Source organism: Mastigoproctus giganteus, chromosome 6 (assembly GCF_048544385.1).
Source record: "Mastigoproctus giganteus isolate SK-2022 chromosome 6, ASM4854438v1, whole genome shotgun sequence".
NCBI lineage: Eukaryota > Metazoa > Arthropoda > Arachnida > Uropygi > Thelyphonidae > Mastigoproctus > Mastigoproctus giganteus.
This window is the reverse complement of record NC_143580.1, coordinates 238,089,147-238,112,544: the sequence shown is the minus strand read 5'-3', so window position 1 is coordinate 238,112,544 and position 23,398 is coordinate 238,089,147. Positions and strand designations below refer to the sequence as shown.

At 38.5% G+C, this 23,398-nt stretch overlaps 1 protein-coding gene across 1 annotated transcript in view; it reads right to left on the bottom strand.

Moving 5' to 3' along the window:
• LOC150085112 (pleckstrin homology domain-containing family H member 1-like) overlaps nt 1-23,398 on the bottom strand; it is a 919,142-nt gene that overhangs the window by 187,228 nt on the left and 708,516 nt on the right. The window contains exon 15 of the mRNA XM_090376468.1: nt 18,828-18,897. Coding sequence (XP_090232594.1) covers nt 18,828-18,897 — 70 coding nt within the window. The remainder of the gene's footprint in view (nt 1-18,827; nt 18,898-23,398) is intronic.

The following is a 23,398-nucleotide window of genomic DNA, read 5'->3' as shown; positions in this document are numbered from 1 at the left end:
CCTGTATAGGGAACTAACAGGCAATGAGCGTTGTGGGGTTCTGGTGATTAGTCCACAGCATCTCCCAGTTGATTTCCCTTGATCCCAATATGGCTTGGAATCCAGCAGAAATGAATGTCTAATGAACATTCAGACAAAGAGTGTAGCATCTGCTGGATCTGGGTCAGGAATGAATGAGGATTATACCTCATCCCTGATAAAGCCTGCAGTATATTTAGAGAGTCAGTGTATACCATATACCTTTGGTATGTGTGGTTTTTAATGTAGTCCAATGCTAACTCTATAGCATACAACTCAGCTGTATATATGCTGCATTCTTGTGGAATCTTCACAAATATAGTGTGATCTGGGAAGATGGCAGTAGATCTGACAGATGACTCTGACTTCAAGCCATCAGTAAAGACAGGCAAGAAGTCAGAGTAGTGGGCAGCATGGAGTTGTCGGTAGACAGAAGGTGGGGTGGTGGCCTTTCCCCAATTTTTGATGGAGAAGTTGCATGATGGTAAGCAACCATGCCAGGGTGGAAGTACAGCCACTCTCCGATTAACGTAAGGGTTGCGTTCTGCAGAACGCTACATAAGTCAAATTTTGCACTAGTCAGAATTTCCCTAAATAAGCATTTAGGAAAATTCTTCACTCGCAACTATGCAAACTGAATTTTATAGAAGAAAAAAAGAAATGTTCGATGAACATGTAGATAGAATTATTCATTTTTTTTATCTCATGCACAGGAAAATTTACAAAAGTTTAGAAAATTACAAAAATTTCCAAATTATAAAATTACAAAAAGAGAGAGGAGACAGGCATAACTTCAGCAAGTTTTACCTTTCTGGCATCATTACCAGAATTAAATTTCCAGAATTAAAAAAAAAACAAAACAAACAATGTATTATTGGGTTCACATTGTGACATTTTCACGATACCTCCATTTAAGGGTATCAAATACACGAGTTTACCGTTCATAGACAGCCGCCATAGTTACGTGAAAATTAATCAGTAAATCTATTAATCTTGTCGAACTTCATTGGCAATTAAATTGTTCTTTTAACTATATATATATATAACGACTTAGAGTACAAACGTAACAAATAATTAATACATACCTGATACTCGTTCGTGAATTCCCGCCATTTTTACACGATAGCATAAGCTTAGTGTAGTATAGTGCATAATATAATATTGTCAATTATTCAGTAAATCTATTAATCTTGATAAACTTTATTGTCAATTAAATTGTATTTTTAACTCTATAAATATATATAACGACTTAATCGTAACAAATAATTAATACATAGCTATAGTGGTACACGTGATACGGAAGTTGTATAAAGGGAACACTAGATACCGAAAAAAAAAAAAAAAAAAACAATATATATATCCATATATATATATATATATATATATATAATATAACTTAAGGATTTAATTTTTGTTTTAAATTTTATTGAATTACTTTGGAATCATGACTCTAACCAGAGCAGAAAAGCAAAAGGCTCAAGCTAATGGGAGTGCTGTGGTTCAGGGGAGAACTGAGGGGGCCAGTTGCCCTCTGAATCACAGTCTATTAAAATGCACTGTTTGCTTGATGTTTGCGGAGCAGTTGGGTACGGGACATGATACTGCCAAGGGGGATGTCTTTGTGTGTGCACGATGTAAGGAGTGCAAGGAAATCAGGCGACAACTCAGCGTTGTTATGGGCCTTTATGAGAGCTTGAAGGACAGGGTGGATGCCCTCGAAGGAAATAAATTGAGGGGCCCATCAAGCTCTCAGCTGCCCACATCAACGCCAGAGCTTGCACTTGGTCATCAGGCAACACAGAAGCAGCCCCCTAGGCAGAATGCGCTGGTCCCACAGGAACTAGTAGTTGTTGGTGACTCTATTGTCAGGGAAACGGGGAACATGCTTTGTAAAAAGGATAGGTGGAATAGGACCAGGGTATGTCTGCCAGGGGCAAAGGTTGATGACATTGTAGAGCGGATATCATCTTTTAAGGGCACAAAAGGTGATATAGTTGTACACGTTGGCACGAATGATATTAAGAGTAGGAGACCGGCGGAATTACTTAGCAAGTACAGGTCACTGCTGAAAAAAAGCCGTGAATTAGGGTTGAACTTGAAAGTGTCTGCAATTCTGCCCAGACACAATAGGAGGGAGTATATGATGAGAGCCTTGTCGATCAATTCGGCCCTGGAGGGATTGTGCAAGGCTCAAGGGGTAGAATTTTTTTCAGCCTGGACTGTACTTGTTAACAGGAGAGATTGCTTCTACAGGGATGGGATACACTTAAATAGAAAGGGTGCAAGAATTTTTGCTGATGCTGTCGAGGCAGTGTTAGGTGGGTCGGAAAACTGCTAGTTGGGGGGGATACAAGGACTAATAGATTAACAGTAGCCACTGGCAGAGGTGGAAGTGATTCTTGCACTGCTTCTATTGAAATGAGCAGAAGTCTGAAAAACAAGATGCAGGATATTTCAGAGACTGCTGGTAGTCATTGCGTTACAAGTAAACACATGGGTTGTGTTAGGGTAGCTAAGAATAGAAACAGGTGCATGTATACCTGCGTGTACACCAATGCTAGGAGTTTGGTAAATAAATTTGATGAATTTGAGGTATTGCTCAAAACATCAAAGGCAGATATTGTTGGGATATCAGAGACGTGGTGTCACACAGATATAAGTAATGCGGAACTGGAATTTGGGGAATACAATGTGTATAGAAAGGATAGACAGGACAGGAGGGGAGGAGGGGTTATGCTATTAATTAAGAAACACATAAAGTCCAAGGAAGTGAAGCCAGTCGACATCGATGGACAGGGCAGTGCCGAATCAGTTTGGTGTGACATAAGCATAGGGAAATCAAAATTGAGAGTAGGAGTGTGCTATAGGCCTAATGACTCTGATGAGTATAATAAGATATTGTACAGGGAAATAGAGTGGGCCAGTAAATCAGAGAGTCTTATAATGGGGGATTTTAATTTCCCAGATATTGACTGGAATTTGTGGGTTGGTCACTCGCACACTAGCAAGGCTTTTGTGGATTTATTGGATGATTGTTTTCTACACCAGCATGTTCGTGAGGCAACAAGAGGGAGCAATACTCTTGATCTGATTATCAGTAGTGACTCTTCATGCATTAAGAACCTGCAGATAAATGAACCACTAGGTGGCAGTGATCACAGTGTGTTGAAGTGGGATTTACTCAAGGAGGTAACTACCATCAGAGGTAAAGGGAAGGGTTTTTGTTTTCGTAAAGGCGACTATGATGGTCTGAGACAGTATTTAAATTCTATACAGTGGGACCAACTGATGATGTTACCAACAGCAAACTCAAAATGGGAAGCATTCAAGGAACTAATCTTGGAGGCTACCAGGCTTTACATACCAACTAAGAAATATTGTTCAAGGTTTAGGCCTAAATGGTTGTCAGATGAACTAATGAGACATGTGGCAGAGAAGAAAAATGCATGGGATACATATAAATTAATGGGTGACATGGAAGCCTATGATAGATATAAGTTGGTCTGTAACCAAGTCACAAAGGAGATTAGGCAGGCAAAGGCAGACTACGAAAAATCCTTGGCAAAGGATGCAAAGAAAAACAGAAAAGAGTTCTTTACATACTTGAACTCGAGAAGGAAAGGGATGAATCAGATTGGTCCACTGGATATTGATGGTTCAACAGTTGAGGATCCTGCTCAGGTGGCTAACAATCTAAACGAGTATTTTGCATCTACATTCACGCATGAGGAATTATTCAGGAAGGAGAATGATGTAGGTAAAGTAAACATTGGCAGTGAGCTGGATGATTTTGTAATAACTGAGAGGAAAGTGGAGGAGAGATTGTTGAGGATAAACATAAAAAAGGCACCTGGGGTGGATGGGATCTATCCAGTTATATTAAAGGAGGCAGCAAAGGAAGTATGCAAACCCCTAGCCATAATTATGAGAGCTTCTTTGGACTCAGGGGAGGTACCCATAGACTGGAGATGTGCAAATGTAACCCCAATTCACAAAGGAGGATCAAAGGCTGACACAAGTAATTATAGACCTGTTAGTTTAACTTCTGTTCCAGGTAAATTAATGGAGGCACTGGTTAAAGAAGCACTGCAGGATCATCTAGACAAGAATTCAGTTATAGCTCAGACGCAGCATGGTTTTGTTAAGGGCAGGTCTTGCCTGACCAATTTGATTGGATACTATGATGTAGTCACAAAAGAACTGGATGCAGGGAATAACTTTGATATTATATATTTGGATCTTAGAAAGGCTTTTGATACTGTTGCACATGGAAGACTGCTGCACAAATTGGAGCAGTGTGGCATTGGAGGCAAATTGCTGCTATGGATAAGGGGATGGTTGAGTGGCAGAAGACAGAGAGTGGTAATCAATGGACACTGCTCAACGTGGACTAATGTTATTAGTGGAGTTCCTCAAGGTTCAGTGTTGGGTCCGTTGTTGTTTTCGGTGTTTATGAATGATATTGATGATGGGATATCAAGTTTAATGTCCAAGTTTGCAGATGATACAAAGGTTGGCAGGGTCGTCAAGGACACTACTGACGCTATGCTGCTGCAACAGGATCTGGAAAGGTTGAACAGATGGGCTGAGAGGTGGCAAATGAAGTTTAACATTGACAAATGTAAAGTACTGCATATGGGAAACAGTAACCCCAGAGCAACGTATCAACTCTGCGGTACCACACTGACAGTGGTGGAGAATGAAAAGGACCTGGGGGTAATTGTGCAGGGAGATATGAAGTTCTCTGAGCAGTGCAGACGAGCTGCAAGAGTAGCTCATGGTGTCTTGTCAATGATATACAGGAATTTTTCTAGCAGGGATAAGGAGGTGATTATTCCCTTGTATAAGGCAATGGTTAGGCCACATCTTGAGTACTGTATACAGGTCTGGAGGCCTCATTTCAAGAAGGATGTAGAGCTGCTGGAACGGGTACAGAGAAGGGCAACAAGATTAGTAAATGGAACAAAGGGTTGCTCTTACGAAGAAAGGCTTAAGTTTTGCCAATTACAGAGTCTGGAGACTAGGCACCGGCGAGGTGATCTGATAGAGGTGTATAAGGCCTTGAATGGTTTGAGCATGCTCAATGCCAATGGGATTCTTCATCTTTCTCAGAATAATCACCTCAGAGGGCATAAATTCAAATTGAGGAAGGACGGATGTCGGATAGATGTGCGGAAATTTGCCTTTGGCCAGCGGGTGGTTGGTTGGTGGAACCGACTTCCATCACTTGTTGTTGAAGTTGATAGCCTAAACAAATTTAAAGCTCAACTGGACAGGTATTTCGAACGAACGGAGGGGTGAAATGGGAGAGGGTTTTTTTTTTTTTTTTTTTTTTTGGGCTGATGCTGAATAAGCTTGCTTTCTTGCATCGTATGCCTCTACTAATGCTAATGCTAATGCTAATGCTAATTTATTCCTATGGGATGCAAAATACATTTCCATGATTTTTGCACCGGCTGGCAATAACTTACATAAAGTCGAATTTCTGTAAGTCGGGGAGTTTCCATATTTGAGTTGGTGACTCAGCAACATTGTCTACTGCATGTCGAGCTCTCTGAGCAGCTCTTTGACATGGATACCAAAGGGAAGGTTGGCAGTCTGACAGGTATTATAAGGCGTTTCCTATTGTATCTCGAAAATGGATGTCCATGTAGGGTTGTCTGGCAGGGATTTCAATTTAAAGGTATATTTTAGAGACAACTGCTTTCGTCACAGGGACAGTGGCAATTCACCTGCTTCGACGTATAAACTCTGGACAGTGGAAGTTCTAAATGCCCCAGTAGCAATACGGATGGCTTGGTGGTGAACTGGCTCTAGCCACCATAGTACACTGTTTCTAGCTGATGTGTACACTTGGGACCCATAGTCTAATTTAGAGTGGGCAAATGCATGATTATTATTATTATTATTATTAGCCATATGGTGCAAGGAAGCCTGAGGCATATGCTGCACCAGCCAAAAAAAAAAATTCCCGAGTTACCCTGAGAGAGAGAGAGAGAGAGAGAGAGAGAGAGAGAGAGAGAGAGAGAAAATCAGAAGTAGAAAGGAATCACCAAGAAAGAGAAGAATGATGATATACAGCTCAGGACCCTGGGTGTGCCAAGCCCATACTCACCAGATGTGAGCCCCTGGGGTTAAAAAAAGGTGGAGTAAAGTGCAGTGGTCTGCACCCCATTTATTGGAAGAGAGAGCATGTAGGAGGTTCAATCTTCCTTGTGCACTTTGTCGCCAGTTGACGGATATGTGGTAAAAATGTCAACTTCTTATCGAATATGGGCCCCAAGAAATTTGTCTCGGGTGCTACTGAAATGATGTTTTGTCTGAGCTTGAGTTTTGGTTCAGGTGAAGATTCCGCTTGTGACAAAAATGGTCAGTGGCATGCTGTAATTGCCTTTCAATTACAATTTCAATTACTGCTACCCATATGCGTGCTGCATGTTGTTATTTGGTTTTTAGGAGCATTAGCAACTAAGGCCATATTGCTCCGGGATATGCGGTGGTCATTCCCTGACCTTTCCGCATCCTCCATATTTGGTGGTGACGTGCTCGAACCCCGGTCTAATCAAGAAGCACGTGCTACGCGCTGCTGCTCCTTCCCACCTGGCTACGGAGGCGCCTGCGTGCTGCATATGGGTAGCAGTAATCCCAGATTAACTTAGCAACTGTGTGGTACTACACTCAGGGTAATGGAAAATGAAAAAGACCTGGGGGTAATTGTGTAGTCAGATATGACGTTCTCTGAACAATGCAGACCAGCTTACAGGAGAGCTCCTGGGTGTTTTGTCAATGATATACAGGTACTTTGCTAGCAGGGATAAGGGAGTGATTATCTCCTTGTATAAGGTAATGGTTATGCCACATCTTGAGTACTGCATACAGGTCTGGAGGCCTCATTTTAGGAAGGATATTGATCTGCTAGAAAGGGTGCAGTAAGGGCAATGAGATTGATGAGATGAATAAAAGGGCTGTCTTACCAAGAAAGACTTCAGTTCTGCAAATTGCAACATTTGGAGGCTAGGCTCCTGCAAGGTTTATCGAATTAAGGTGTTTAAGGCTGGATCATAGGTATAGCGTAGCTTAATTTTCAGCACTCACCTCACAGTAAACCGCTTAGTTTGATGAAACTTATAATAGATACATAGTAGTTATAAAACTTTTAAATTCTGATTAGTAGCTATTCGTAACTTAAAGTAATTATGAATTTTAAAATTTTTTTAAAATTTTCTAAATTATGAGCTTTAAAAAATGTTAAAATTTGCCTAAGAAAGGAAAGTGCACATTCCATTCTATAGTAAAATCTTATTAAAATCATGTATTAAAATAAATTGAGATAAAAGCTAATAGTCGTGCATGAACGGCTTTCGAAACCGTGTTCAGTTGTTCAGTATGCTATATACTGGTTAAGTTCCCGAAATGCATTTCAGTGCATGTGGAAACTTTATATGTGCTAAATTCCAAATAGGGGAGAAGTTGATTGGAACCTTCATGTTTAATATGTTGAATGATGTGTGGTGCTTAAACCACTCAATGACAAGAGCCTCATTTTGAAGAATTTTATAATTGGAATTCAGTTTAACTACTGTAATAGCCGAATTGATGAGTGGGTTATGATTATGAGATTGAACATGTTGTGTTAATTCTGTACTCGATAAATTAGATTTGAAGCTATTAAAGTGGTAGTAGGCAGGTGTGTTAGAAATTTTTGAAGTCCCAAATTTAGCTGTTGTACTGCCAAAGTAACATGCTTGACAATCTGATTGACATCTAATCAAATATATAATGTTATTATAATCCTGTGTTGCATACTCATATGTTGTCCTGTATGAATTAAATTTAGAACCTAATTTATTATAAGATGTAAATATTAACTTGATATCTGTATTCTTAAAAATCTGTCCAAGTTGTCTAGCATATTGTTGATGGTATGGAAGGATGATAAGGGGTTTGTGTATCTTTTTCAAATGGTTATTAATGTTGTCAGCGTTATTAATACTATTTTTATTAGTTGTAATGGGTATTTCCTGTCAATAAATTTTTAGTGAGGTATTGCAATTCTGTGGATAGATCTGCTTGTGTGTGACTATATTTAATAGCATTATATATCTGATTATAAAGAACTGCTTTTTAGATGTATATAGCGTGGTGTGAGTAGTAATGTAAGAACGTACCTGTATGCATGTTATTTCTGTATATTTTGGTGCCTAAAATGTACCAATTTTATATAGTGAGATTCAGAAAATTAATTTTATTATTGATTTCTACTTCGAGGGTAAATTTGAGTCTCTCATGCATTGTATTAAATGTATTAAATAAAGTGTCAATAGTTATTTTATTACCTATTAAAAGGACGTCGGTCGTGTATCTCATCATACAATTTGATACCTAGAGGGAAAGGTTGAAGTATTTTTCTTCGATAGAAGTGAGGTAAATTTAAAACCTAATAAATTAGGTTCTAAATTTAATTCATACAGGACAACATATGAATATGCAACACAGGATTATAATAACATCATATATTTGATTAGATGTCAATCAGATTGTCATATTGGTAGGACAACAGCTAAATTTCGGCTTCAAAAATTTCTAACACACGTGCCTACTACCACTTTAATAGCTTCAAACCTAATTTATTGGGTACAGAATTAACACATGTTCAATATCATAATCATAACCCATTGCACATGTAATTATGTCTATAAAAATAAAAATAAATGTCTAAAAAAGTATCTGAAAAGACTTTTTATAGAAGGAAAGCCTCATTTTTTTTCTGATTGGAAAGCTGGCATCAGTACTCTTCCTTCACCCAAGACTACTTGAGTTGTACCTGAAGATATGGAGAATAGCAATCAGTCACCAGATAAATGCAATCAGTTGCTACCACTGCAAGTTTTGAATAAAACAAGTTCAAAATGCAGCAGCACAGTAAAATATCATTAATACAAACTTAGTTTAAACAAAGTATTCATTTATAAGAAGCACATACCATTCCTCTGTGAAAGGATAGGCTTTTCTATGTTTATTACAAAATTCAGTTAATATGTATTACAAAGTTTGTTTTCACCCTGTGAGAAATAAATATTGTTATTTTGTATGTTTAATACAAATCTTGTCCAATTATTTCCTCTATTATTGCCTCTGGCTACCTGGTTTCCTGCTTCCCAAAGGATGGCACTGACTTGTTAGAATTTACTTTTGTGTAAGCAAAATCAGTTTATGGTAGTACAAATAAGTGCACTCTGAAAAACATCATTGCAAAAGATGAGCTGTTAAATTAACAAAAGCATAAAAACAGTTTTTCTAAGTTGTTTACATACACTCCTTCACTCTCCATGGGATTAAGGTCAGTTCCACTTGTTAAGCCAGTTCAAAGAGTCTTTTGCTACGGTATAATTTATTTTTTGTGCCATTTTATCTGTGCTGATGTCTATTTTGGAACTTGTGTCTTTAAACTAATTTAAAGTTTGTGTATATTAAATCTCATCTAGCAGTGTTATGGTGAAAAATGTAAATAGATGGAAATAAGCCTGGAAATTAAACAAAAAATTATACAAGAGGATTAGTTGGCAAAGAAAAGGCTACAGACTGCTCATGTTCTGTACAGTTCATTCTTGAAAAATATGTGGGGAAGGATATTTTTAATCTTAGCATTAGCATTAGCATTAGTAGAGGCATTTGATGCAAGAAAGCAAGCTTATGCAGCATCAGCCAAAAAAAAAAAAAAACCCACTTCCACTTCACCCCTCTCTTCGTTCAAAATACCTGTCCAGCTGAGCCTTAAACTTATTTAGGCTATCAACCTCCACCACAAGGGATGGAAGTCTGTTCCACCAACCAACCACTCGCTGGCTAAAGGCAAATTTCCGCACGTCTATCCTACATCTGTCTTTCCTCAATTTGAATTTATGCCCTCTCAGGTGATTTTTCTGAGCTAGAGGAAGAATCCCATCAGCATTGAGCATGCTTAAACCATTCAAGGCTTTATACACCTCTATCAGATCACCTCGCTGGTGCCTAGTCTCCAGACACTGTAATTTGCAAAACTTAAGCCTTTTTTCGTAAGAGCACCCCTTTGTTCCATTCACTAATCTTGTTGCCCTTCTCTGTACTCGTTCCAGCAGCTCTACATCCTTCTTGAAATGAGGCCTCTAGACCTGTATACAGTACTCTAGGTGTGGCCTGACCATCGCCTTATACAATGGAATAATCACCTCCTTATCCCTGCTGGAAAAATTCCTGTATATCATTGACAATACTCCATGGGCTACTCTTGCAGCCCGTCTGCACTGCTCAGAGAACTTCATATCTGCCTGCACAACCACCCCCAAGTCCCTTTCATTCTCTACCACTGTCAGTGTAGTACCACAGAGTTGATACGTTGCTCTGGGGTTGCTGTTTCCCATGTGTAGTACATTACATCTGTCAATGTTAAACTTCATTTGCCACCTCTCAGCCCATCTGCTCAACCTTTCCAGATCCTGTTGCAGCAGCATAGTGTCAGTAGTGTCCTTGACAACCCTGCCAACCTTTGTATCGTCTGCAAACTTGGACATTAAGCCCGATATACCATCATCAATATCATTTATAAATACAGAAAACAATAATGGACCCAACACTGAGCCCTGAGGGACTCCACTAATAACATCAGTCCACGATGAGCAGTGTCCATTGATTACCACTCTCTGTCTTCTCCCCCTCAACCACCCCTTTATCCATAGCAGCAATTTGCCTCCAATGTCACACTGCTTCAATTTGTGTAGCAGTCTTCCATGTGCAACAGTATCAAAAGCCTTTCTAAGATCCAAGTATATAATATCAAAGTTATTCCCTGCATCCAGTTCTTTTGTGACTGCATCATAGTATCCAATCAAGTTGGTCAGGCAAGACTTCCCCTTAACAAAACCATGCTGTGTCTGAGCTATAACTGAAGTCTTGTCTAAATGATCCTGCAGTGCTTCTTTAACCAGTGCCTCCATTAATTTTCCTGGAACAGAAGTTAAGCTCACAGGTCTATAATTACTTGTGTCAGCCTTTGATCCTCCTTTGTGAATTGGGGTCACATTTGCACATTTCCAGTCTATGGGTACCTCCCCTGAGTCCAAGGAAGCTCTCATAATTATGGCTAAGGGTTTGCTTACTTCCTTTGCTGCCTCCTTTAATATCCACCCGGGGTGGATATTAAAGGAGGCACCCGGGGTGGATAGATCCCATCCACCCCGGGTGCCTTTCTTGTGTTTATCTTCAACAGTTTCTCCTCCACTTTACTCCCAGTTATTTCAAGATTCTGTAGCTTACTGCTAGAGTTGAATACACCTCTGGCATTCCACTCGCTGAATAACTCTTCATGTGTGAATGTCGATGCAAAATATTCATTTAGTTTGTTAGCTACCTGAGCAGGATCATCAACACTTGACCCATCAATATCAAGTGGACCAATCTGATTCATCCCCTTCCTTCTAGAGTTTACATAAGTAAAGAACTCTTTGCTGTTTTTCTTTGCATCCCTTGCCAAGGATTTCTCGTAATCTGCCTTCGCCTGCCTAACCTCCTTTGTAACTTGGTTGCATATCAACTTGTATCTATCATAGGCTTCTGTGTCATGTGTTAATTTGTATGTATCCCATGCATTTTTCTTCTCTGCCATATGCCTCATTGGTTCAACTGACATCCATTTTGGCCTAAACGTTGAACAATATTTCTTAGTTGGTATGTAAAGCCTAGTAGCTTCCAAGATAAGTTCTTTGAATGCTTCCCATTTTGAATTTGCTGTTGGTAACATCATCAGTTGGTCCCACTGTATAGAATTTAAATACTGTCTCAGTCCATCGTAGTCGCCTTTACGGAAGCAATATCCCTTCCCTTTACCCCTAATGGTAGTTACCTCTTTGAGTAAATCCCACTTCAGCACACTGTGATCACTGCCACCTAGTGGTTCATTTATCTGCAGATTCTTAATGCATGAAGAATCACTGTTGATAATCAAATCAAGAGTATTACTCCCTCTAGTTGCCTCCCGAACATGCTGATGTAGAAAACAATCATCCAATAAATCCACAAAAGCCCTGCTAGTGTGTGAGTAACCAGCCCCCAAATTCCAGTCAATATCTGGGAAATTAAAATCTCCCATTATAAGACACTCTGATTTACTGGCCCACTCTATTTCCCTGTACAGTTCCTTATTATACTCATCAGAGTCATTAGGCCTATAGCACACTCCTACTCTCAATTTTGATCTCCCAATGTTTATGTCACACCAAACTGACTCAACACTGCACTGTCCAGCGATGTTGACTGGCTTCACTTCCTTGGTTTTTATGTGTTTCTTAACTAATAGCATAACCCCTCCCCCCTTCCTATCCTCTCTATCCTTTCTGTAGACATTGTACCCCCCAAATTGCAGTTCTGCATCCGTTATATCTGTGTGACACCACGTCTCTGATATCCCAACAATATCTGCCTTCGATGTTTTGAGCAATACCTCAAATTCATCAAATTTATTTACTAAACTCCTAGCATTGGTGTACACGCAAGTATACCTGCACCTGTTTCTATTCTTAGCTACCCTAACACAACCCATGTGTTTACTTGTACCGCAATGGCTCCCAGCAGTCTCTGAAATACCATGCATCTTGTTTTTCAGGCTTCTGCTCATTCTAATAGAAGCAGTGCAAGAATCTCTTTCACCTCTGCCAGTGGCTACTGTCAATCTATTGGTCTTTGTCTCCCCCCAAGCTAGCAGTTTTCCGACCCACCTAACACTGCCTCGATAGCATCAGCAAATATTCTTGCACCCTTTCTATTTAAGTGTATCCCATCCCTGTAGAAGCAATCTCTCCTGTTAACAAGTACAGTCCAGGCTGAAAAAAATTCTACCCCTTGAGCCTTGCACAATCTTTCCAGGGCCGAATTGATCGACAAGGCTCTCATCATATACTCCCTCCTATCGTGTCTGGGCAGAATTGCAGACACTTTCAAATTCAATAAAATAAAATAAAATAAAATAAACTTATCTTGATGAGATAAGTTTATTTTATAATTTACTGCCAAACAAAATGATTTAACAAAAGCATAAAAACAGTTTTTCTAAGTTGTTTACATACACTCCTTCACTCTCCATGGGATTAAGGTCAGTTGCACTTGTTAAGCCACTTGTTAATATAATTTACTGCTAACACTAATGATATTAAGAGTAGGAGACCAGCGGAATTACTTAACAAGTACAGGTCACTGTTGAAAAAAAGCCGTGAAGTAGGGTTGAATTTGAAAGTGTCTGCAATTCTGCCCAGACACGATAGGAGGGAGTATATGATGAGAGCCTTGTCGATCAATTCGGCCCTGGAAAGATTGTGCAAGGCTCAAGGGGTAGAATTTTTTTCAGCCTGGACTGTACTTGTTAACAGGAGAGATTGCTTCTACAGGGATGGGATACACTTAAATAGAAAGGGTGCAAGAATATTTGCTGATGCTATCGAGGCAGTGTTAGGTGGGTCGGAAAACTGCTAGCTTGGGGGGAGACAAAGACCAATAGATTGACAGTAGCCACTGGCAGAGGTGAAAGAGATTCTTGCACTGCTTCTATTAGATTGAGCAGAAGCCTGAAAAACAAGATGCATGGTATTTCAGAGACTGCTGGGAGCCATTGCGGTACAAGTAAACACATGGGTTGTGTTAGGGTAGCTAAGAATAGAAACAGGTGCAGGTATACTTGCGTGTACACCAATGCTAGGAGTTTAGTAAAAAAATTTGATGAATTTGAGGTATTGCTCAAAACATCGAAGGCAGATATTGTTGGGATATCAGAGACGTGGTGTCACACAGATATAACGGATGCAGAACTGCAATTTGGGGGGTACAACGTCTACAGAAAGGATAGACAAGATAGGAAGGGAGGAGGGGTTATGCTATTAGTTAAGAAACACATAAAAACCAAGGAAGTGAAGCCAGTCGACATCGATGGACAGGGCAGTGTCGAGTCAGTTTGGTGTGACATAAGCATAGGTAAATCAAAATTGAGAGTAGGAGTGTGCTATAGGCCTAATGACTCTGATGAGTATAATAAGATACTGTACAGGGAAATAGAATGGGCCAGTAAATCAGAGAGCCTTATAATGGGGGATTTTAATTTCCCAGATATTGACAGGAATTTGTGGGTTGGTCACTCACACACTAGCAAGGCTTTTGTGGATTTATTGGATAATTGTTTTCTACACCAGCATGTTCGGGAGGCAACTAGAGGGAGTAATACTCTTGATTTGATTATCAGCAGTGATTCTTCATGCATTAAGAATCTGCAGATAAACGAACCACTAGCTGGCAGTGATCACAGTGTGCTGAAGTGGGATTTACTCAAAGAGGTAACTACCATTAGGGGTAAAGGGAAGGGTTTTTGCTTTCGTAAAGGCGACTATGATGGTCTGTTATGTTGTTTGTTATTTTGGTTTTTAGGAGCATTAGCAACTAAGGCCATATTGCTCCGGGATATGCGGTGGTCATTCCCTGACCTTTCTGCATCTTCCATATTTGGTGGTGACGGGCTCGAACCCCGGTCTAATCAAGAAGCGGGTGCTACGCACTGCTCTCCTTCCCACCTGGCTGCAGAGGCGCCAATGATGGTCTGAGACAGTATTTAAATTCTATACAGTGGGACCAACTGATGATGTTACCAACAGCAAATTCAAAATGGGAAGCATTCAAGGAACTAATCTTGGAAGCTACCAGGCTTTACATACCAACCAAGAAATATTGTTCAAGGTTCAGGCCTAAATGGTTGTCAGATGAACTAATGAGACATATGGCAGAGAAGAAAAATGCATGGGATACATACAAATTAATGGGTGACATGGAAGCCTATGATAGATATAAGTTGGTCTGTAACCAAGTCACAAAGGAGATTAGGCAGGGAAAGGCAGATTATGAGAAATCCTCGGCAAAGGATGCAAAGAAAAACAGAAAAGAGTTCTTTACCTATTTAAACTCAAGAAGAAAAGGGATGAATCAGATTGGTCCAGTGGATGTTGATGGTTCAACAGTTGAGGATCCTGCTCAGGTGGCTAACAATCAAACAAGTATTTTGCATCTACATTCACAATGAGGAGTTATTCAGGAAGGGGAATGTCGTAGGTGAAGTAAACATTGGCAGTGAGCTAGATGATTTTATAATATCTGAGAGGAAAGTGGAGGAGAAATTGTTGAGGGTAAACATAAAAAAGGCACCAGGGGTGGATGGGATCTATCCAGTTATATTAAAGGAGGCAGCAAGGGAAGTAAGCAAACCCCTAGCCATAATTATGAGTGCTTCTTTGGACTCAGGGGAGGTACCCATAGACTGGAGATGTGCAAACGTAACCCCAATTCACAAAGGAGGATCAAAGGCTGACACAAGTAATTATAGACCTGTTAGTTTAACTTCGGTTCCAGGAAAATTAATGGAGGCACTGGTTAAAGAAGCACTGCAGGATCAGCTAGACAAGAATTCAGTTATAGTTATAGTCTGTCTGAGTTATGTTATAGCTCAGACACAGCATGGTGTTGTTAAGGGCAGGTCTTGTCTGACCAATTTGATTGGATACTATGATGTAGTCACAAAAGAGCTGGATGCAGGGAATAACTTTGATATTATATATTTGGATCTTAGAAAGGCTTTTGATACTGTTGCGCATGGAAGACTGCTGCACAAATTGGAGCAGTGTGGCATTGGAGGCAAATTGCTGCTATGGATAAAGGGATGGTTGAGTGGCAGAAGACAGAGAGTGGTAATCAATGGACACTGCTCAACGTGGACTAATGTTATTAGTGGAGTTCTTCAGGGTTCAGTGTTGGGTCCATTGTTGTTTTCTGTATTTATAAATGATATTGATGATGGTATATCAAGCTTAATGTCCAAGTTTGCAGATGATACAAAGGTTGGCAGGGTTGTTAAGGACACTACTGATGCTATGCTACTGCAACAGGATCTGGAAGGGTTGAGCAGATGTGCTGAGAGGTGGCAAATGAAGTTTAACATTGACAAATGTAAAGTACTACATATGGGAAACAGTAACCCCAGATCAACGTATCAACTCTGTGGTACTACGCTGACAGTGGTAGAGAATGAAAAGGACCTGGGGGTAATTGTGCAGGCAGATATGAAGTTCTCTGAGCAGTGCAGACGAGCTGTAAAAGTAGATCATGGTGTCTTGTCAATGATATACAGGAATTTTTCTAGCAGGGATAGGGATGTTATTATTCCCTTGTATAAAGCATTGGTCAGGCCACACCTTGAGTACTGTATACAGGTCTGGAGGCCTCATTTCAAGAAGGATGTAGAGCTGCTGGAACGAGTACAGAGAAGGGCAACAAGATTAGTGAATGGAACAAAGGGTTGCTCTTACAAAGAAAAGCTTAAGTTTTGCAAATTACAGAGTCTGGAGACTAGGCATCGGCGAGGTGATCTGATAGAGGTGTATAAGGCTTTGAATGGCTTGAGCATGCTCAATGCCGGTGGGATTCTTCGTCTTGCTCAGAATAATCGCCTGAGAGGGCATAAATTCAAATTGAGGAAGGACAGATGTCGGATAGAGATGTGCGGAAATTTGCCTTTATCCAGCGGGCAGTGTGTTTGTGGAATAGACTTCCATCACTTGTTCTTGAAGTTGATAGCCTAAACAAATTTAAGGCTCAGCTGGACAGGTATTTCGAACGAACGGAGGGGTGAAATGGGAGTAGTGATTGTGTTTTTTTTTTTTTTTTTTTGGCTGATGCTGAATAAGCTTGCTTTCTTGCATCATATGCCTCTACTAATGCTAATGCTAATGCTAAAACATTTGCTGTTCGAAGAGAGTCTTGTCATGATGTAAAATTAAGTAAATGAATACTCACTGTTCTGCTACGTTGCACTTCAGATGGCAGTACAAAACTATGCCCACTTGTGATTGGTAAATTTTCCAACTAAGATATTTTAAAGAAGTTAACCAACTTCTCTACTTCTCTGTGATTGTGAGGCCAACAAAAGTGCTTGGCTTATGGTCAAAATTTTTCATTCTTGGTTATCAAAAGTGGACAGAAGAATGACTTCAGAAAAAAGGAACATTTTGATGATTCTAGATTGTTGTACAGCACATTCTGCCGACACCCTTAAGTTGACAAATATATGGCTGTTGTGTTTACCTCCCAATACTACCAGTTTTATGCAGCTACTGAATCAAGGCATTATTTATAACCTGAAGAGAGTACATAGAGCCTGCCTGATAAGGTACTTGATCCACAACATAGGAGAGAACAATTTGCAGCCAAATTGGAATGTCTTGGATGCTATCCATAATGTTGTTATTGCTTGGGACAATATTGCATCAAGTGTAATAATAAACTGCTTAAGAAAGAGTGGCTTTGGAGAGAGAATATCATTGAAAACATGGTCCAGCCGATGAATGTGATAGCAAAATTAAAGAATGGAGGAATTTGAAGGAGCATATGGATTTTGTTGGTGAATATGAAGAGTTTGTGAAGGTGGATGATGAAGTTGCTACTACAGCAATGCCCACACTAGAAGAGCTGCTGAGGGCCAAGCAAAAATGATGATATTTTTGTTATCAGCGACAGCAAAAGTGAAGAAACACACACTGCCATCTAAAAAAAAATGCCCAAAATGCATTGAGCATAACAGAGAATGTATTGGCCTGTAGTAATGTTAATAAAGAAACAATTATTGCATTTGATAATGTCTGTGCTAAAGTTAAAAATGCATATAGGACAAAAACTGTGAAACATTGGATTCTTTCTTTAAATTAATTAATTTATTAAAAAGTTTATGGTTTGTATGTCTCTTTTATATTAAGATTGTAATTCTTTTTACTGTGATACTAAAATATTGTATATATCAAAATATATACTGTACAATATTTTCATTTCCATTAATTGCTTTTCTTAGTTTATCTTACAAATAAAATGAAATCTTTAAAAAATGTGTTATTCCTATTACTGTTTTATTAAACAAGGCTTTTGTTTTTATTATTTTTTATTTTTATTATTTTATTTTAAATTTATTTTTGATATTATTATTAATTATTATTATTCTTTGATATATAGTTTGCACCAAAAAAAACCAAAACTGGTAAAATTTTGACACTTTTGGGGGACCTCACTACTACAAACCTTGTTATTACAAAATGTGAAAATTTAGGTCCCTTGAATTTTGTATTAACAAGATCCGATTGTATATCTTAATTGGAGACAAAAATTGAAGACATAATTGACAGACTTTTTTTTTTTTTTTTTTGCAATACATCAATCCATGCATAGTGATAGTAATGTCAATTTGAGCCCTCTACTTTGACACTTGTGTCTGCTGTCATACAAATAAATGCAACAAATTTTGGAATTCTGTAGTGCAAAAGTGATGCATCTCATTGTTTGTTTGTATGTTATTTGGTTTTTAGGAGCATTGGCAACTAAGGCCATATTGCTCCGGGATATGCGGTGGTCATTCCCTGACCTTTCCGCATCCTCCGTATTTGGTGGTGACAGGCTCGAACCCCGGTCTAATCAAGAAGCATGTGCTACGCACTGCTGCTCCTTCCCACCTGGCTACGGAGGCGCCGATGCATCTGATGATGATTCAATTTTGGTGGCCATTTAAGCCAGATTTCCTCCTCTGAAATTACCTCTTAAAGGAATGTCATTTATTACCCAAGTTAAGGAGTTAATAAAAATATGCTTTCAAAAATTGCAAAATGACAAGAATTCATATATCAATCTATATTACAGAGAAAATATTCATTTTTTTCTGAAAGAAAAGTTTTTTAATAAAATTTGTAGATTAAACAAATATTTTCTACCTTTGATCCATTCTTCCATTGCATTAATAGAGTCGGCTGTCAAATAATAAGTGCGTTTGCCAGTCGAAATCTAAAAAGTATAAAAAATAAACATATACCAATTTAACTAATATACTGCAGAAACTGAAAGTTAATTTTTAATGCATTAACTGTTATTGTTTTAACTATTTCCTAGAGGTCAGACTTTTTTAGCTGGAAAAATTTCATTAAATAGCAGTTTAATATGGTGAATAAAAATGTGGTTATATTATTAAATTAAACTTAGGAAATACTTGAACCACAAATTAAATAAAGGAAATTAATTAGTTCTGTGAATAGGGTTATAGGTAAGGCAGTTTCTATTCTGCTTCTACAGACCACACCATATGAAAACAAAAATGGCTGGGGTGCATTGAAACATCCACTGATTTCTTTTATGAAACCCAACACACAAAAGATATTAGACTCTACAGTACTTAGTATGCATGGGTTGCAAGTTGAGAAGACAGAAGAATATACTTGTTGACATTAGCCTTATTTCTGTAGATTGTAATTTTCAGGAAATTGGAAGGTTTTTCCAGAAGACAGATGTTGATGGGATAAATGGAGAAGAAGAAAAGCTGGTTCTGTGAGTTGGTTTAAAGTTCGACAATATATGGATGACAACTGGTTGTGGAATGTTTCCGGATTGATTTGGAACAGTGGAGGAATTACAGATGCCAATCCAGAAGAACAGTGTTCATGGAAGTATCTATAGAAAAGGCATGCAGCAGAAAAGAAACATCGATGAGACAGAGAATGGAGTGGAAGATTTTGTAACAGATGGTTCATTAAGTAACAACTGCCCTCTTCTGAATGGAGTCCAGAAGCCTGAGAGAGGTTATATGGACACTGCCCCAGATGTGGAAACAATATTCCATGGTAATGCAATTTGAAATTTGCACAAGGGGAATAGTTGTTTAGAAGAAAAGTAACATTGAGATCAAAAGAGAAAACCCATTTTTTAAAAGGGTAATAGAGATAGAGATATTCAATCTTGTCTAGAAATCTGAGCATCATCAAAGATAAGCATAGGAACAGAAGGATCCTTTTTGTGAGATATAAGACAGAACTGAGTTTTAGAAGCATTAAAATCAAGTAAGTATGAGAGCTTCCTTGGACTCAGGGGAGATACCCACAGACTGGAGATGTGCAAATGTGACCCCAATTCAAAAAGGAGGATCAAAGGCTGACACAAGTAATTATAGACCTGTGAGTTTTAACTTCTGTTTCAGGAAAATTAATGGAGGCACTGGTTAAAGAAGCACTGCAGGATTATCTAGACAAGACTTCAGTTATAGCTCGGACACAGCATAGTTTTGTTAAGGGGAAGTCTTGGCTGACCAATTTGATTGGATGCTATGAGGCAGTCACAAAAGAACTGGATGCAGGGAATAACTTTGATATTATATACTTGGATCTTAGAAAGGCTTTTGATACTGTTGCACATGGAAGACTGCTGCACAAATTGGAGCAGTGTGGCATTGGAGGCAAATTGCTGCTATGGATTAAGGGGAGAAGACAGAGAGTGGTAATCAATGGACACTGCTCATCATGGACTAATGTTATTAGTGAAGTCCCTCAGGGTTCAGTGTTGGGTCCATTATTGTTTTCTGTATTTATAAATAATATTGATGATGATATATCAAGCTTAATGTCCAAGTTTGCAGGTGATACAAAGGTTGGCAGGGTTGTTAAGGACACCACTGATGCTATGCTGCTGCAACAGGATCTGGAAAGGTTAGCAGATGGGCTGAGAGGTGGCAAATGAAGTTTAACATTGACAAATGTAAAGTACTACATATGGGAAACAGCAACCCCAGAGCAACATATCAACTCTGTGGTACTACACTGACAGTGATAGAGAATGAAAAGGAACTGGGAGTAATTGTGCAGGCAGATATGAAGTTCTCTGAGCAGTGCAGATGGGCTGCAAGAGTAGCTCGTGGTGTCTTATCAATGATATAAGGCGGAATTACTTAACAAGTACAGGTCACTGTTGAAAAAAAGCCGTGAATTATGGTTGAATTTGAAAGTGTCTGCAATTCTGCCCAGACATGATAGGAGGGAGTATATGATGAGAGCCCTGTCGATCAATTCGGCCCTGGAAAGATTGTGCAAAGCTCAAGGGGTAGAATTTTTTTCAGCCTGGTCTGTACTTGTTAACAGGAGAGACTGCTTCTACAGGGATGGGATACACTTAAATAGAAAGGGTGCAAGAATGTTTGCTCATGCTATCGAGGTAGTGTTAGGTGGGTCGGAAAACTGCTAGATTGGGGGGATACAAGGACTAATAGATTAACAGTAGCCACTGGCAGAGGTGAAAGTGATTCTTGCACTGCTTCTATTGGAATGAGCAGCAGCCTGGAAAATAAGATGCAGGATATTTCAGAGACTGCTGGGAATCATTGGGGTACAAGTAAACACATCTAGAATTTAAAACAAATACACCAACCGTTTAACTATAATGGTTTAATACTGAAAACTATAAAATGTACCAAACGATACTACACTGTAAAATAATATATGCGAAAAACTGATTTACAAAATAAAATATACGATAAAAATTTTAAAATATACAATAAAATATAAATAAAATATTTAAAATACAATAAAACACAATAAAATTAAAAGGGGAAAAACATTGACTGAAGCTTTCGGGGGCTTCTGCCTCCTTTCTCAACAACAATGATATTTAAGCAACACATCCTTAAGTAACAGGCTCACAGCACACGTGGCTGACATGCTGTCATCCTTGACCGGGCGCATAGGTTCTGGGACCGTACATGGCAGGAGAGTTTGTGGATAGAGGCTCGTCTGAGAACAATAGTATGAATAGGGACAGGGGTGTTCGATTTCACCCCCTGCTGGAAGCCGTGGTCCTGGCAAAAGACGAGCATTTTTTTTTTTCCACGCTCCCAAGCCGCTTCCGGTTCTGGATCATATAAAGAAATATTGAGCATGCGCCTGGTCAGCCACGTGTGCTGTGAGCCTGTTACTTAAGGATGTGTTGCTTAAACATCATTGTTGTTGAGAAAGGAGGTGGAAGCCCCCGAAAGCTTCAGTCAATGTTTTATCGCTTTTAATTTTATTGTATTTTAAATATTTTATTTAAATTTTATTGTATTTTAAATATTTTATTTATATTTTATTGTATATTTTAAAATTTTTGTCATATATTTTATTTTGTAAATCAGTTTTTTGCATATATTATTTTACAGTGTAGTATCGTTTGGTACATTTTACAGTTTTCAGTATTAAACCATTATAGTTAAACGGTTGGTGTATTTGTTTTAAATTCTAGATATGTATTACTCTCCCAACCTTAGAGGCTTTTTGAAGATACAAGTAAACACATGGGTTGTGTTAGGATAGCTAAGAAAAAGAACAGGTGCATGTATACTTGCGTGTACACCAATGCTAGGAGTTTAGTAAATAAATTTGATGAATTTGAGGTATTGCTCAAAACATCAAAGGCAGATATTGTTGGGATTTCAGAGATGTGGTGTCACACAGATATAAGGAATGCAGAACTGGAATTTGGGGAGTACAATGTCTACAGAAAGGATAGACAGGATAGGAAGGGAGGAGGGCAGTGGTAGGATTCAAATAATTTAACAACCGGTTCGCTGCCCTAATGACCGTTCTAAGTATAAAAAAACTATATACCAAAAGGTAGTTTATTATTTCATGCAGTTAATACTTAAATAAGAACAATAAAAGAGGTCCACAAAACTAGATTATGTTTTGTGGACCTCTATAAGAAAGAGTTTTAAAATATTAATGAAAAAATATTAAATAATACCTGACAAAAAACTAAAACTGTTATTTAAGATATTTCCATATTGCTTCTTGATTGGCGCCATCGCTTGCAATTTTCTTCGCTTTTATCCAAGCCTCATCGACTGAGTGATCTATCCTTAACCACTGTAGGAGTAGGATCCCATTCCTTTAGAGGTAGGCCAATTAGACTAATAGTCATTGTGTTTGATATATTAGAAACAGTTAGGCGACTTCTCTTCTCTGAACATATTATGTTTATCTTTGAAAAACCCCTTTCCACTTCTGCTGAACTTACAGCAATTGTTCTGACAATATTTTTAGCTCTTTGAACTTTCAGGAATTACATAATTCAGAATTTTTTAAAACGTTTTCTAAGAAATCTCGATAATCATTAATATCAATTTGGTAATTAAAAATGTCATTAAATACGAGCAATTGTTCTTCAGCTGCTTTCCATGAAACTAGTACTTCTTCAATATTCCAGTAATCTGGCTCCAAAAAATTGAAATTGTAATTTATTCCTCTCTTGAATTGGCTACAACTTGCTTTTAAATGTTCACAATCCATTAGTCTTTTTTTTTTTTTCAAATTCGTTACGATGTTTTCTAAAAGTCTTTCTCGAGGAAGCCCGAGACAAATCGATGATTTTCTACAAATTTTATATTTTTGAAGGTTTCTGAAGTAATTAATTCATCAAATTTTTTTCGTATGGAACCTTTTCCTTTCCAAGCATTTGAAATGCTTTAATAGATCTTATCATGAGTTTTTTA